Source organism: Brassica rapa, chromosome A09, assembly GCF_000309985.2.
Source record: "Brassica rapa cultivar Chiifu-401-42 chromosome A09, CAAS_Brap_v3.01, whole genome shotgun sequence".
NCBI classification, from domain to species: domain Eukaryota; kingdom Viridiplantae; phylum Streptophyta; class Magnoliopsida; order Brassicales; family Brassicaceae; genus Brassica; species Brassica rapa.
The window spans coordinates 14154313-14168688 of record NC_024803.2 but is presented as its reverse complement, the minus strand read 5'-3'; the positions used below and the strand labels follow the sequence as shown (position 1 = coordinate 14168688).

At 33.4% G+C, this 14376-nt stretch overlaps 3 protein-coding genes across 9 annotated transcripts; 1 reads left to right on the top strand and 2 right to left on the bottom strand.

The window, feature by feature from the left end:
* Window positions 1–1944: 1944 nt before the first annotated feature.
* LOC103839625 (putative disease resistance protein At1g63350) lies at window positions 1945–8026 on the bottom strand. Of its 3 annotated transcripts, XR_004451783.1 has the most exons (4): window positions 7375–8026; window positions 6805–7055; window positions 6552–6619; window positions 1945–6453 (listed from the first exon to the last, which is right to left on the bottom strand). XR_004451783.1 is itself a non-coding variant. In XM_033280973.1 (3 exons), exons 1-3 carry the CDS (start codon window positions 7975–7977, stop codon window positions 6607–6609), a joined length of 867 nt encoding a protein of 288 aa, XP_033136864.1. In that variant the 5' UTR covers window positions 7978–8026; the 3' UTR covers window positions 1945–6606. The 3 variants fall into 3 exon arrangements, 2 of the variants coding, with proteins under 2 accessions (XP_033136864.1, XP_033136863.1); XM_033280973.1 differs by having other exon boundaries at window positions 1945–6619; XM_033280972.1 differs by having other exon boundaries at window positions 1945–7055.
* A 169-nt stretch (window positions 8027–8195) lies between these two features.
* Window positions 8196–9068, bottom strand: LOC103839728 (probable disease resistance protein At5g63020). Its single transcript, XM_009116216.1, has one exon. The coding sequence runs from the start codon at window positions 9066–9068 to the stop codon at window positions 8196–8198; it is 873 nt and encodes a 290-aa protein (XP_009114464.1).
* A 1137-nt stretch (window positions 9069–10205) lies between these two features.
* On the top strand, window positions 10206–14056 carry LOC103839626. Of its 5 annotated transcripts, XR_004451787.1 has the most exons (6): window positions 10253–12798; window positions 13188–13219; window positions 13300–13371; window positions 13477–13566; window positions 13668–13772; window positions 13856–14056. XR_004451787.1 is itself a non-coding variant. In XM_033281002.1 (5 exons), exons 1-5 carry the CDS (start codon window positions 12792–12794, stop codon window positions 13701–13703), a joined length of 237 nt encoding a protein of 78 aa, XP_033136893.1. In that variant the 5' UTR covers window positions 10254–12791; the 3' UTR covers window positions 13704–14056. The 5 variants fall into 5 exon arrangements, 2 of the variants coding, with proteins under 2 accessions (XP_033136893.1, XP_033136892.1); XR_004451786.1 differs by adding an exon at window positions 12880–12959 and having other exon boundaries at window positions 10206–12798; window positions 13477–14056; XM_033281002.1 differs by having other exon boundaries at window positions 10254–12798; window positions 13668–14056.
* The last annotated feature ends 320 nt before the right edge of the window (window positions 14057–14376 follow it).

The window sequence follows — 14376 nt, the reverse complement described above, 5'->3', positions numbered from 1 at the left end:
GCGCGGTTTTTGTATTTTTTTAATTTGTTAATTTTATTAGTATATTATTATTTTTTCTTGAACTTGTATTTATTTTGCATAAATATTTGTTATTTGTAATTTAACCAGTTTTAACAAAATGATTGTATTAATTTTTCTTTGTTTATTCCAATAAATTTAAAGTGTGACTGTTAACTTTTAAATTCTATATCATGTATCTTCATATATTCTAATATATGTTTTATTGAAACCAAAAAAATATTTTGATATTTAGCACATTAAACAGGAGTAATATAGTTTGTTGTTATTATCTGTTCTCAGTTGTTGAAATATGTTTGTTGAAATAAAATCTTTTTTAATGGCATCATGACCATTACTTATTCGTAGATATGTAGAATTTTAGCTTTAAATTTCTTCTCACTATAGCACATAGTTTATGATATTGTATAATATATTTCTATTTCTATTTCTATTGTATGAAACCAAAAATGAAGAAGGTACTTGGGATTCCTTTTTTGTACGTTTAGTAACTCTATACTATTATTTATATGTTTTGTATTATTTTAGTTAAAAAAATCGCAAATTCATCATAAACAAATGCATGGAGATATAAATACTCCGATAATATATTTAAAATATTATTTTAGGTTTACGTTAATATTTTAAAATCGATTGTTGAATACCAGTCTTGCAACTAAAACCATATTCTACAACAATAATCATTTCTAAAGACTACAACATTGACTGCTAGAACTAATAATAAAGCAGTAGCATTAGGATGAAGAAGCATTTGATGCAGAAACTACATTATCTCATTAATGATTTAATAAAATGTTTAATAAAGTAGTAAATAATTTACATATAAAATTATCATAAAATTAGTATATGATATATTATTTGTTTATCTCTAATAATATATATATATATATGTACACATATTTATATTAAATTTTTTATTTTGTGTCGAAAATAATGAATCATGTTTATTGTATAAAAAATTATATTTAAAATTTATTTTTAGTATAATATTAATTTTTTTGATATTATAAAATAAAATATTTTTATAATTAAATTTTAATTTATATATTCTAAATGCAAATGTTTTACCAAAAGCTCCATATAAAAGTATTCAGCAAAAAAAAATTTGGAAAACTTTTGAATCTTGTAAATGCTTTTGTAAATGTTTTTCCAATAAGTGTTGATTGGATAGTAAAGAGCATAATGCATTATAAATGCTTTGTCAATCGAGACCTAAGACCATTTTCTAAATATCTCTAATGATACAATAATGAATTTAGTAAATAAATTTATTAGTTTATAAGATGAGATGAATTAAAAATTTGTAAAATATAAATATTATGATAGTGATCTATATTTTTGCTTACGAAAAATATATTTTTTTTGTTTTAGATTTCTTTTTTATTGCTTAGACGTTGTTTTCATAGTATTCTGTCAGTTCACCTTACCACTTATATAATATTTTCAGTCATATGAAACAACCTATGTTTTAATGCTTAATACTACTGTTTTTTTACCCCAAAAAAAAATACTACTGTTTAACAAAGATATGAAGTTCACTTTATTACTTCATAGTTTTGAGGGACTTTGATTTTATCAATTAATTGTGATGGCTTTAACTTTTTCTTGATTTTTTCTCAGATTCTATTTATCGGAAGTCCAAAATTAGAATATTTTATCCCATTTATAAACATTTTATCTAAAAGAGGTACATATACAACCACTGGAGTTAAAACAGGTTGAAGTTTGGATACGCTGACATTCTCATCATCTTCAGTAACCATATCTTGCTTCTTGTTGCAAGTTTGAGTAGCTCGTATAACATTATTTGATTACGAAAATGTGTTCAAACATCCCACCCATGTTTTACTGATGCTGTAAACTTGTAATGACGTACTTGGTTTGAAAACTGAATTGTTATGGAACCAACCCATAAATCACTGTCCGAAACCAAAATATTTTAGATTGCCAAATTTAAAACCGACACGAACGGGGAAAATAACGCCCAAGACTATGAAAGTCTTTATACACAGATTGATAATCTATAGCCTAGAGACCGTTACGACCATAAGTTACTAAAACAACGTCGCTAAATAACTTTAACTTAGAGATAAACTATCACATTTAATGACGATTATTAATCCATTATGTCTTCATTCTCTAACGACAAAGAAATCTTCAATTTCGTTGCCATTCTATTGACCTCACCACTCGTATATATAAATATTTTCTTGGCCATCTTGCAACACTGACTGCACAATTCCATAGAAAAACAAAACATTTATTAGCAAACCGTTAAGAGTAATAGTAATAGTTTTCAACCAGATCTGGTTTAGTTCAGACTAAACAGAAAACGGCTTTTACTACATGTGATAATTGCTTACTTCCATGGATCTATCTCGAGAAAGCATCATGTCTCCTTCATCATCTGTGAAGACAACAATCCATTTGTTATGAGGAAGAAACTGTCCTTGGATCTCAAACATCTCTCCAAGCTTTTTAATCATTTCAACAGACGTAAATCAACCGCACGACCAGCAGATACCTTGCATTTGTACCTTTGAATCCAATTTCAAAGAAGATCACATTTCAGAACTTTGTTGCAATGCATCTATCTGAGTTTTCAAGTGATAAAATGATTACTTTGGTTAGGTTGTCAATTTTTGTTGCGGCTCGTTAGCTGCGCTTGGAGTGATGGGTTCTTGCCAACTGGGAACTCCATATGTATTTTTAAGTTGCTTTTCTGGATGATTTGATTGGTCTTGATCCCTTGCACTTTGGTTGTGATTGTTGAGCAGGCGTTGAAACAGGGGAAGATGGCAAGATTCTGCCGGGTCTCTACTTTGTTGTTGGCTCATCCCATTAGACCTAAAGAGGAAGAGACAATCTTGTATAGGAAAACGATTACTGCATAATAAGAAGAAGCGGTGAAACTGAAAGAACGTTGAATGGTTAACTGAACTTGCAATGATCTCCATTTAGAAGCTGGCAATTGTGAAGATAGATCTCCAGTTCCTGGAATCGTACCCTGTAAAATCTGAAGAAACTCAATGATCCATAATCAAAAACACTGAATTAATGATCAAAAGGATAAAAATGGAATCTTACATCCTCTCAGGGGACTCTTCTCCTTTAAATCTCATTCTGAATCGGATACCAAGAGAAAATATATGCTTAATAGCTTCCATATTTTTGTTGACTCCTACTATGAACCGGCTTATCCTGAAAAGACCGAAAATTTCTTTAGTATACTAAGTCCTATAACAATCTATGCTGAATATAGCATATTATTACGTAAAGAACCATATATGTGCATAAGCTTGTAAAGCACAAGTAAGTTTGTTTTCGTAACCATATCATGAGAAGATGTTGCAACTTGCAAGTACTCCAAATGCATGGTCTGAGACAATATAACCAAAGTAGGAATACAAATGCGAAGATTACCGGGTATACAAAATCTCATTTGTTAAATAAGATTTATCCATGTGCTAGAATAGTGACATTTTTTTTTCTGGCAGCTGAAGTATTTAGATCCTTATTTGCTAGCATCGTAGGTTCCCAGCGAAATACAAATGTACTGAAATAGTGACGACCCTGCAAAGTGGGAACACAATAAGTATCAGCTCTTTCGTTAGGAAATTTTATGGTAAAATAATAGATGAATTGTATTGGCAGAGGCAAATGTGGTTAACTTTACTTTGAACCGAGGAAAGAGAAGACAGAAACTGAATAGGAATACAATGATAAAGCATTGCCCTGATGTAACAGATTGATAAAGGCTAATCCCTGTGTAGAAAAGTGACTACTACTTAGGGCATATGCTGGCGATTTGAATATGCATTTGCCAATTTATTATCTTTACAATATTGTCTGCATATTTCATCACCATCGACAAAGCAATATCACTGCAAAACAAACATGAGAGTAAAGTTTTAATGTGTTAATTAACCCCCACATAAACTGAGATTATAATTTAAGAGAAGAATATGGCCTCAAAGTTTTAAAAGACATGAGAGTGAGGATCGCCCACACCAAAGTTTTTTGCTAGTAACATTGTGATGCAAAGCTTTCACCTGAAACATATCCACTTAAACAAAGAACCGCCAATGTGAGCAGAGAGCAGTAAGTTCTGGTTTCACCGAATTTGTAGCCAATTAACCTCCTGCAAATAAAAATGATTTTTTTTTCTGAATCAAACCAAGACATGTATGGATTTTGTTGTATAGTTGTGTACAATGTGGATTAAAAAAAACACTGCTACATCGTCTGAGCTCAAAATCAAATCCAGTCAATTAATTTAAGAGAATGAGATTAAAAGTTAGAGACTTAAGACAAACCCAGAATGAGATGGCCGTTTGACTTGTCCACCGGCTCTAAACCGGTGTCATGAAGATCAAGGTCCTCTTAAGTTTGAGGGTTGGTGCTATCAGAGAAACAGTCTCATCTTATAGTTACATCATTTCTTTTCATCATCCAGAGACAACATAATATAGCAGCTGAAACCGTTGTAGTTGATTTCCAAGTTTTGTTTGCCATGGATGCAGTAGATTGTTTGTTAGCAGTTCTACGGAGAATTGATAAAACAAAGTAACATATATAAGGTGAAGAAAGGGAGAATGAAGGGGTTGCTTGCCATTGGATTCATAGTATTGAAGAGGCCTTGATGAATTATTATAGTAGTGGAGAGCAACTATTACAGTTGAGAATCAAAATTGCATAGGAAAATGAAGAGACTGCTCGGCGTGAAGAAGGAGGAGATAATTTTGCTGGGTCATATGTCACGAAAATAAAACTTAAACATAAATTGGGCCGTTTAAAAATGTAAGGGCCTATTTTCATCTTTAGTCGACATAAGTAATGCTGACCTGGTAGATTAAAATATCCTGATTGGTTGATTTTTTTTGAGGATGTGGCATGCTTCTCCTTTAAGCATATCTCCCTTTTAGTATTGTTAGATTATTTTAAGCAATAAAAAGGAATTATTTTTCGTTTATTAACAATTAAACACATGCTAAAAATTGTATTTAGATGCATTTTTAAAACTCGTCTTAAAAGGAATTTCGGATAGGTTTTAATATTGAAGTTTGGGTGAAAGGAAACTCATTTAAAGTTGTAAAAGTCTGAAATAATCCCATCTAAAATTTAGGAGAGGACATCTAGTGAAATCTCATAAAGCTCATCGAGTAAATATGTGTAATTTTGAAATGAACATGTAAAGAGGTATACTCATCAAGTTTCCTAGTTTTGAAATATACAGTAATTTGAAATTCTTAGTGGCTATAACTTGAAATTAATGTTTAAATATACAAATATATTCATAGTTAATGTAACCGTTTAAACAAAGCTTTTTAGCCTCTAAATGAAGATGGCAAAGGATCAATTCAATTTTCACCATTTGATTGAATATGAACATACCTGAATATCTAAAACAAGTGTCAATAATATGTGACCAGGCATGTGTATATAAACCGAGAAGCAAAAACTGAACCAGAAATAAACTGGAAAAACTAAATTTAAAACAAAACTGATGTTCACAAAATATCTAAGCGGTACTTACATCTCTAAAACCGAAAAGCAAAAAATCAAACCGGAATCGAACCGAGTATCAAATGAGTACCTTAATTTCCAAAACATAAGAACATAAAATATTAATTATATCTAGTTTTAAAATTACCAAATATTTTTAAAAACTAGTTATAAACCGAATTACCCAACACACCAAACTACCCAAATATTTTTTTGTCTAAAATACTAAAAATTATCATAATTATATGGATATTCTTTATCAAAAATAAATAAATTTATTCAAATGATCCGATATTTTATTTGAAAAATCTGTTTTCTTACCTTAATTATTCAAAAACTAGAACGGAATTGGCCCATAATTTTATCAGATAGTAGCTGGTTCCTAATATTGTTATTTGAACCAAACTAAAAACCAAAATAATGAAACCGAAACAAATTTCAGAAATAATCGGATTGTTCCTATATCAATAAAATCAGAAAACCAAAAGCCAAAAAAAAAATTACGAACTGGAACCTTACCGAAAATCGAAATGCTCATGCTTATGTGTGACGCATCAAAATTCTCTCAACAGATGGGTTATTCTCGAAGCTAATGTTCATTGTTCAGCATATAGATGAGAAATACTGCAAAAAACCATACACAAATCAAGAAAGAAAGCATTTGTGTTCATATCGTATCACAACTTAACAGAATCCTGCTAGAAACAGAGCAATTTAAAGGGATAACAACACTTAACGGAAAATGAACATAAGGTTTCTTGTTTCTTTTTTTTTTCCTTTTTTGAAACACACTTAAAGTTTCTTCTTATTTCATGAAATTGATATTGAATGTTGTCTGGCTTGGCTTTTCATATTCAAGAAACGTGTAATCTGGTCCTCCTGCTATCCACTCCTTCAACTTCTTCGATTTCTCAAACTGCTCTGAGACTCCTGTTCGAGTGAAAAAAACACAAAACACATAGATTGAAACTATTGTCTAAGTAGTAAGAACAAAAAGGAAGAAGATAACTATTAACTTACTTACTTACCCTCTACAACTTGCTCTCTAGTATTTAGCATTCATATCTGGTAAGTATATTTCTTTTATTGATTTGATCTGCAGAGTTAAGAGGCACTAGGATCATCAAATGCGAAATATCACCTTTATAGAAAAGGATAGTTACCTTTTTTAGATAGTACCTAAATGTTCAGGCGTTTTCCTTTTAAATTAGAGTAGCTATTGTTGAAAATAAAATAAAATATAGTACCTAAATGTAGATAAGAATGAAAACAAAAACATACTTTGATGGCATGTCTGGAAGTGTTCTTTGGGATTGCCTCTGTTGGTGAATTACAATTTGTGGTGGAAGCATGCCCGTTGTTGGTTGCTGATGCGGCCTTGCCTGCTGCAGTTGCTGTTGCTGCCATAAAAACCTCTCTATACTCTCAAGCCGTTGTTTGATTGATCTGTTCTCTTCTTCAAGATCCACTACTCTCTTCCTCAACAGTTCTAACTCCGACTGGTTTTGTGGATAAGCAGCTACAGGCTCACTCTGCAAAAAGGTTTCTAAGATGTCAAAATCAAACAAGTGGCTCATAAACCTACAGAAGGTTATACCAATAAAAGCATCTCCAATGTATCATTCCATTTTTATACTTCAAAATAGAGTAACTTCATAATGGAGTTGAGTTTACTCCAACCTTACTTTATTTTGGAGTGGAAAATAGAGTAATAAAATTTTTTTTTAGTAATTTCATTTTTTACTCTATAATGAAGTAGAAATTGGAATAAATTTTGGAACATTTCTTAAGCTAAACTCTATTTTGGAATAAAAAAATAGAATGATGTTGGAGATAGTCTAAAAAACTAACCTTTCGACCTTTCAGGGTGAACTGTTCCTTAGTACCTTCCTCGTCCCATTGAAGCTCCTCTATCCACTCTTCCTCTCCATGAATGACAAGGTTACAGCCGTTGGCGCTGCTGGAACCAAGAGGTAGTTTCCAGAGATTCGGACAGCCGAATATACTGATTTTCATTAGGCATGGAAAAGACAAAGGACTCCAGTAGATGCTACTCAGTTGGTCCAGATAAGCTAAATCAAGGTGTTTCAACTTGAGGAAGGGCATCATAGTTGCTTCACCATTCATAAACTTGGCAGCTTTGTCTTTGCTTATTATTTCTTCGATTTGCGGTGATTCTCTAACATCTAGCCAACCAAGATTCGGAGCAAAGAGCACCCACGTCAAGTCCTGCAGACCTTGGCATTCACTGATCTCCACTTTGACAAGGAACTGGAAGTTGCACATGGTTTTTGGACTACTCTGATCAATCTTTATCTCTCTTATGTTGGACTCATATATTGTAAGCTCTTCAAGCCTACTAGAAGTCGCTGCAATCGATATGCCAGTTTCTCCTGCTTCACATTCGTAAAAATACATATTGCGAGTGCAACTAGCTAATCTAGGATTACTCATCAACTGTTCCCAGACATAGGCATCACCTCCAGAGACTGTTAAGACTTTTAAATGCTTCAGAAGCTGTAGTTCCTCCACGAGATTGATATCTAAATCAAAGGAAGCATAGAGCTTCAGAACTTGCAAGTTAGATAAACTTGATATCCCAGCAATTTCTTTGAGGAAGCCTGTAAACTCAAGGTTCAGGTGTTGAAGCCTTTTCAACTCTTTTAAACTTGCTAGAGGCAGTTGCTTAAGTCGAGATACTGCAAAGAGATGAGCCTAGAAATCCCATCAGGTAGCTCTCTGAGGCCAATGTTTGCAGCTAGATCCAAAACCACAAGATTAGGCATACACATAAAGAACCCACTTGAGATCTTCTCCAGGTTATTATACCCGAGTAACAGGGTTCTGAGCTTAGGACAAACTGGACTGCAACTTATTTTCTTGATCTTATTTTCAGACAATGACATCCTACTCACTTGTCCCCAGTCCTTGACATTTGGAACTTCACCAAGTTTTTCATTGGGTTTCACAATAAAGTTTTCTTTCTCCTCCCCAAAATTTGATGCTACCCACAAGGCCAGCTCACGAGCCAGGCTAGGCATGCTCACTGTGTTCCCATGTTTATCATCCGCCAGTAAACAAGCACGAACGAGGTATCTTATTATATCGTAGCACTCCTCTTCTGCTCTGTATCTATCTTCTTTCCCATCTATAATGCCTTCATCTACCCAATACTCAACCACATGATCTTTCCATATGTGTTCACCCTTTCGGAATAAAGCACAATATTGGAAACACAGTTTCACTCTCTCATCCTTCAAACTATCGTAGCTAAACTTCAAAACCGGAAGGATCTCATCTTCCATACCTGAAAACTTAGCCGCAGATAAAGTCAAAGCGTCGATTGCATACCGCCATTCTTGCACCAAGCTCTTGCCTGCCATAGCCACGCCGATAACGCTGACTGCCAACGGTGAGCCTCTGCATCTTTCAACAACTATTCTCGCCAGCGCAGGGATGTCAGGGTGACTTTCTAAGGTCACTTCACCAACTTTCTCGCGGAATAAGTCCCATGCTTCATCTGCTCCCAAACATGTTACTTCCATCTCTCAACAATAGCAATTAGTAGCAACCAAGAAAAAAAAAAAGAAGTATGTTGTAACAAAGGTATCAGTGGTTTATTATAAAGATGAAAGTGAGACTGAGGGCAAGGAGTTAAAAGTAAAAGAGCGCATCTCTCGGCTCAAATGGTTTTAAATGTGAACGTTGTTCTTACTTTTAGATCTTGATATTTTCTTCATTGACTTCAAGTCGTCTGGTGCATGTGCTATGCAATAATAAAATATATACTCGTACAAGTTCTTTAAATCTTATTTGTTATTCATCTACCCATTAACTCTTTTGGTGGGAATCTTTTACAACTTGTTATTGTTAATGTATATGAGAATACTACAGCTTGTGTCACTTTTTGTCTTTTATATTACACGGGTATGACACTTCTTACTTTAAGGTATTTTTGCACGATAAACCAACGAAGATTGCCATATTCTACATTAGAAGAGTTATGAACCCACCTCGAGAAGTTAGATTTGTATTGTCATCAGATGTGGTACATGTATCAACGGAGCTAAACAACAAGTTCCGTTGTTTAGCTTTGGTTTTTGTATTCAATTAACGATCCGGTTCAGCTTTGCTTTTTGTATCGGTTCATCAAAAATTCTCGCACAAACCGGATTAATCATCACATACGCATCAACACACGTTCTGTTTTTCCATTACAGCATCTACACTGTAAAATTAAAACCCTACTTCCGAAAGTCACAAGATACTACATAAACATACTAAAATGCCCGGTTCGGTTCAGATGAAAATTTACATTTCTCAGCTCTTCCTGTTACTGGTCTTAGGAGTTGTTTTGCGTTGGTGGCGGAGGAAACAATCTCGGAACTCCGGAAGATTCCGGCCAAGCTGATAACTCCGGAACAGGAGAAAAAGTGGCAGCATAAGTTTTGCAATACCGTTCAAAAGTGTAACACTCGTCTACATACAGCAAAGGGTTGATTTTCAGCTTTTTGCAAACGGCCAGAGCATGCAGGCATGGGAACTTTTTGCTTTGAAAATCCCCACAGTGCATGCTGAGTCCATTCGTCATCAACTTCTGAAGGTGCTGCGACCTGAAAAGCGTTGTTGTTATCTACCGGCATCACAGCGTAAATAACAGAAGACGCAGACCCGTCCCTTGCTTAAGGCTGGTGAAGCATAAGCTTTAGGCCACCAAATAATAAAAAAAAAATGAGGCCACATAGCTTAAGTATGTTTAGGTTTAGGTCAAGTGACTTTGACTTATTAGTTGTAAACATCGTTCTTTCTCGTAGCGTAATAGAGATTTTATCACTTTTTTGTTTTGATTTATCATTTTGTTTTGTTTGTTTATACTCTTTTTTCACTCTGTTCAACCATATATCTTTTATTCTGCTTTTACATTTCATTCTTTTTTCATTGTATTTTTTAGTTTGACTAATCGTTTGTATAAGGTTTTAAAATTTCCAACCATTTTCAAAAAATTTACTAGTATATTATCATTACCAAAATTAATAAACTTCAAGAGGCCAACATCTTGTTTAACTCATGCATTTAAAGCTTGAAACCAAATATAAGTAACATAAACATCTTTTTAGGGATGATTCACATATTTTATATTGTTGTTTGCTTACAAAAATGTATTAAATTAATTAAACACTATAAACAAAAATATATAGTTAAATATTTAAAATATAAGGCCACATTTAACTAAAATGCTTTAAGCCACATAAATTTTAGGGACGGCACTGAGAAGACGTCCTGAACTCTTCGAGCTTGTCCGTGACAGGTTTGGTGTACATATCGCCGCAAACAAGAGAGACACGGCTAAAATTAGAACAATACTCAAAACAGTCTCTCTGATGTTAGTGAGAAACCAACGCTAACTATCTGAGGAGACTTCTTTGTCACCGCATAGGCCAGAGGGAAAAAATCGTTGGCTGCATCTAACTAACCCTGAGGCAATCAATCATCAATTTCAAATGGTCTTACCTTTCAAGGCATATATCATCAACGGCTTATATAGTTTAGGCATTTAATTCAAATTTTGTTCAAGTGGAGGAATGTTTTAAGCTCGTCTCCAATATACGGGTATGAAATTTCTCACCAACCCACAGTGCTAGCATGAATTTTCCGTTTTCCCGTTAACTAGATAGTAACCCGCACTTTGCGCGGAATAAAATGTTTATATTAGTGTTGAAATTATATATTATGATTATGTATAACATAAGGTATATTTTAAGCGATAGTTAGATATAACTGAATGTATGATAGTTATCAGGAGCAAAGCCAGAGACTTTTTATAATGGGTTCACTATTATTAAAATTTAATATATGGTGTTTGCAAGTTTGGAAGAAGCTTTGGAAAATATTTTTTTTTATATTTTTGCCTATCACGTTGTAGTAGTTATGGACTTAGGGGTTTAACAAATAAAATCGGTAAAATATTATAAGCAAAACAATAACTGTGTGAAAAAAAGTATAGCTCCTTTAAATTCAGAAAATGTAGTTGCGTAATAAAAAAAATTGAAGCTTATTTGATCCTCTAAATTGTAAAAGTTGTTCCAACACGTGACTTGCTGGTGGTTCGTTCCTGGAAATTTATTCTCATCTTCAAGGTCGTCTAACGAAGAGATCTCATGCGGCGAAGGTGGTGACACTCACATGCTTATATTGCTTGCTCGAGAAGACTAATACACTAAGCCGAGACGATTTACAGTGATTCAGTCTCCTCGAAATAGAGATCACCTCATCGAGCAGTAACAAAACCGAGTACAACACATTTATCTAGAAATATATTTTCAACGTTCTCTTTCAGCAATGAGAAGCGGTTCTGAAGAACGTGAGTGATCTGCTTAAATGTATAAAAGCAAGTATGGAGAAAAAGGTTCTTTCATTAACACTTGGCATCGTACTAAAGTTCATCGCTTTGTCGTCTCTACGGATTTGTCGAGTTAATGGTGATAGATCATATGAGTTGCCGTTTTTAACATAAACGTATAGAAGAATAATAAATTTTTATTTATGCTATGATTATATTGAAAGGATTGATAAACCAACTAATCGAATTTGAACCTGAAGGTTTATCACGTAAAAGTGTTTGTTGAGAAAATATAGATGGTATGAAATTCTTTTTAAGGAATGTTAGTGTGAACGTATTAAATTCATAATTTTGGTGAAAAACATTCTCTGCGTGATACCTAAACGTTTTACTAAATAAAAGTTTCTCGTGAAGCCACGTCACCACGTCATATTCTTTGCCAGTAAGATCTATCCTATACTAAAAGGAAGATATGGAGTGTTTTTAACCTGTCCACGTCGGATGGGAAATTCTAGCCAATCAGATTGCAGGTTTGATCCACGTCATTACGAATTGATATGGTTTGGGCTTTTGTTGTTTATTTTTTAAATCGTAGAGTAAAAAATGGGCCTAAACCCTAAGTCCCACCGTTTGTCAGAGACCACGAACAGACTGCCCACAACACGAAAAGTTCGAACATGAAACGATTATAATTAAGATTCTCCATTAATTTCTATACCAACCCCTTCCTCTACGTTACATTTAATTTTTTCTTTTTCTACCTAAAAAAACTTCAGAGATATATACACTATAAATAATGAGGATGCTGTGATCAAATCTCTTCCATTCAATTAACCTGCAACAATGTTGACCTCTCATCTCCTCTCCTGCTGTCAGATTTGAAGTCCGGTTGTTCTCCGCAGGCAGACGGTGGTCATGCTCTTGATTAATGAAAAGTTTGTCCTCCTTATCTTACCTTTTGTTTTTTTAATCAGTGGGTTTGACGTTACGAGAACCAAACCGCTTCAAATTTTCAGATTCATCAATAGCTATTTGCTTCACCTAATCGACATTACATACGGAGCTCTTTAGGTTTTGTTGATATGAATAATTGATGGTACTGACAAATACAGAAAACAGATATTATTAATACTGATACTATTCACCTTTTAAGTAGGTATTTGTTAAGAATTTGTTTTTGATTCATCATTATTCGCTAATTAAAATGAAAATATATATCAACAACTACTTATTTGAAGATGGGATACTAATCGGACTTAGGCTTCTTCTCCATGATGAAGTTAAAAAAAAACTAATATGATCTTTATGCATGTTTTATTTGCAGGTGTCTCCACGATTAATTGGGCCATTTGTAAGGTTTGTCTAAAAATCATTTATTGGAATTGTATGTTCTATCACAGGATATAGCTTTTTCTGATGATTAAGCTTTGTTGCAGGCTATTGATCTGTTGGAAATGCTAAAGAGAGAAGAGGAAATGCTTTCTGCAATCAAGGAAAAACAGTTGAAGGTATTGCTTTCTTTACATCGCAAATGCCTTTTTGTTAAGCATACAAACTAAAAAAAATGTTACTTAAAATCCCATGATTTGATTTGGGAGGCTAATTTTTTTCAGGGGCTCTTGATGATCGCACATAGAAAGCTGAATCTGGCGCACATATTTTTCGAATGTTCAACATGGATGACCAATGTTTTTCTTCAAGATGTAATCAAAGAAATCAATAAAGACAATTTAAAGATTTGCCTCTTGACATGTATTTCACTGATGTTTGTCTTTTCGAGCTGTTATGGTTACCCAAAATGCAGGATGGATGTTTGAGTATGGAGAATATGTTGCGATGATGTAAAAGGGAAATGCTGGTGTCAAGAGACATGAATGAGAAATAGCCTAAACATCAACATGAGAAATGTGTAGGCACATACACAATACCCACATCAGCGTCTTTGGAACATTTACCGTTGTGGCTGCTAATGTTTGTAATCTTGAACTACAGAGAAGGCTGCAAGTGAAACAGGATTCAGTGATTCATAGGTGCAAGAAGGCAGTTGAATCTTTAGAAGGTTTAAGTTTAAAATGTAAAAGAAAAACCAATGTCTCATCATCATTAGTTGTGAGGACTATTTCAAATGTCTCTGTTTTATTTGTAACAACAGTTACAAGTTTGGTAAGTTTTGTTTAATCTTCATTCTTCAAATCTTTGACCTTTTGGGTTTTTGAGAGAAAACCAGCTACCATTAGAGCACAGTTGTTATATAACTTATGTGACCTCTAATACATATTTTTTTTCTCTAATACATATTTTTTTTTGTCAAGGCTCTAATACATATTTTCATATTTTACTTTATATAGTTACACAACAACAACGAGTCTAATATAAAGTAAAAAACTAATGTTCTTCACGCAGAGGTCCATCTTTTTCATTTTGATCATGTTCCTTTTCTCAGTACAGATTTTTACTTTAATAAATTCGTCATATATATATATATATATATGTTTTCTTATATTTTCTTCAAA

Coding starts and splice junctions, on each gene's coding strand:
- LOC103839728 (XM_009116216.1), bottom strand. CDS start 9,068: ATGGAAGTAACATGTTTGGGAGCAGATGAAGCATGGGACTTATTCCGC.
- LOC103839626 (XM_033281001.1), top strand. Junction 13,220..13,299: donor TTAATTGGGCCATTTGTAAG/GTTTGTCTAAAA, acceptor GCTTTGTTGCAG/GCTATTGATCTGTTGGAAAT. Junction 13,372..13,476: donor TCAAGGAAAAACAGTTGAAG/GTATTGCTTTCT, acceptor AATTTTTTTCAG/GGGCTCTTGATGATCGCACA.
- LOC103839625 (XM_033280972.1), bottom strand. CDS start 7,977: ATGAGTAATCCTAGATTAGCTAGTTGCACTCGCAATATGTATTTTTAC. Junction 7,056..7,374: donor TCACCCTGAAAGGTCGAAAG/GTTAGTTTTTTA, acceptor ACCTTTTTGCAG/AGTGAGCCTGTAGCTGCTTA.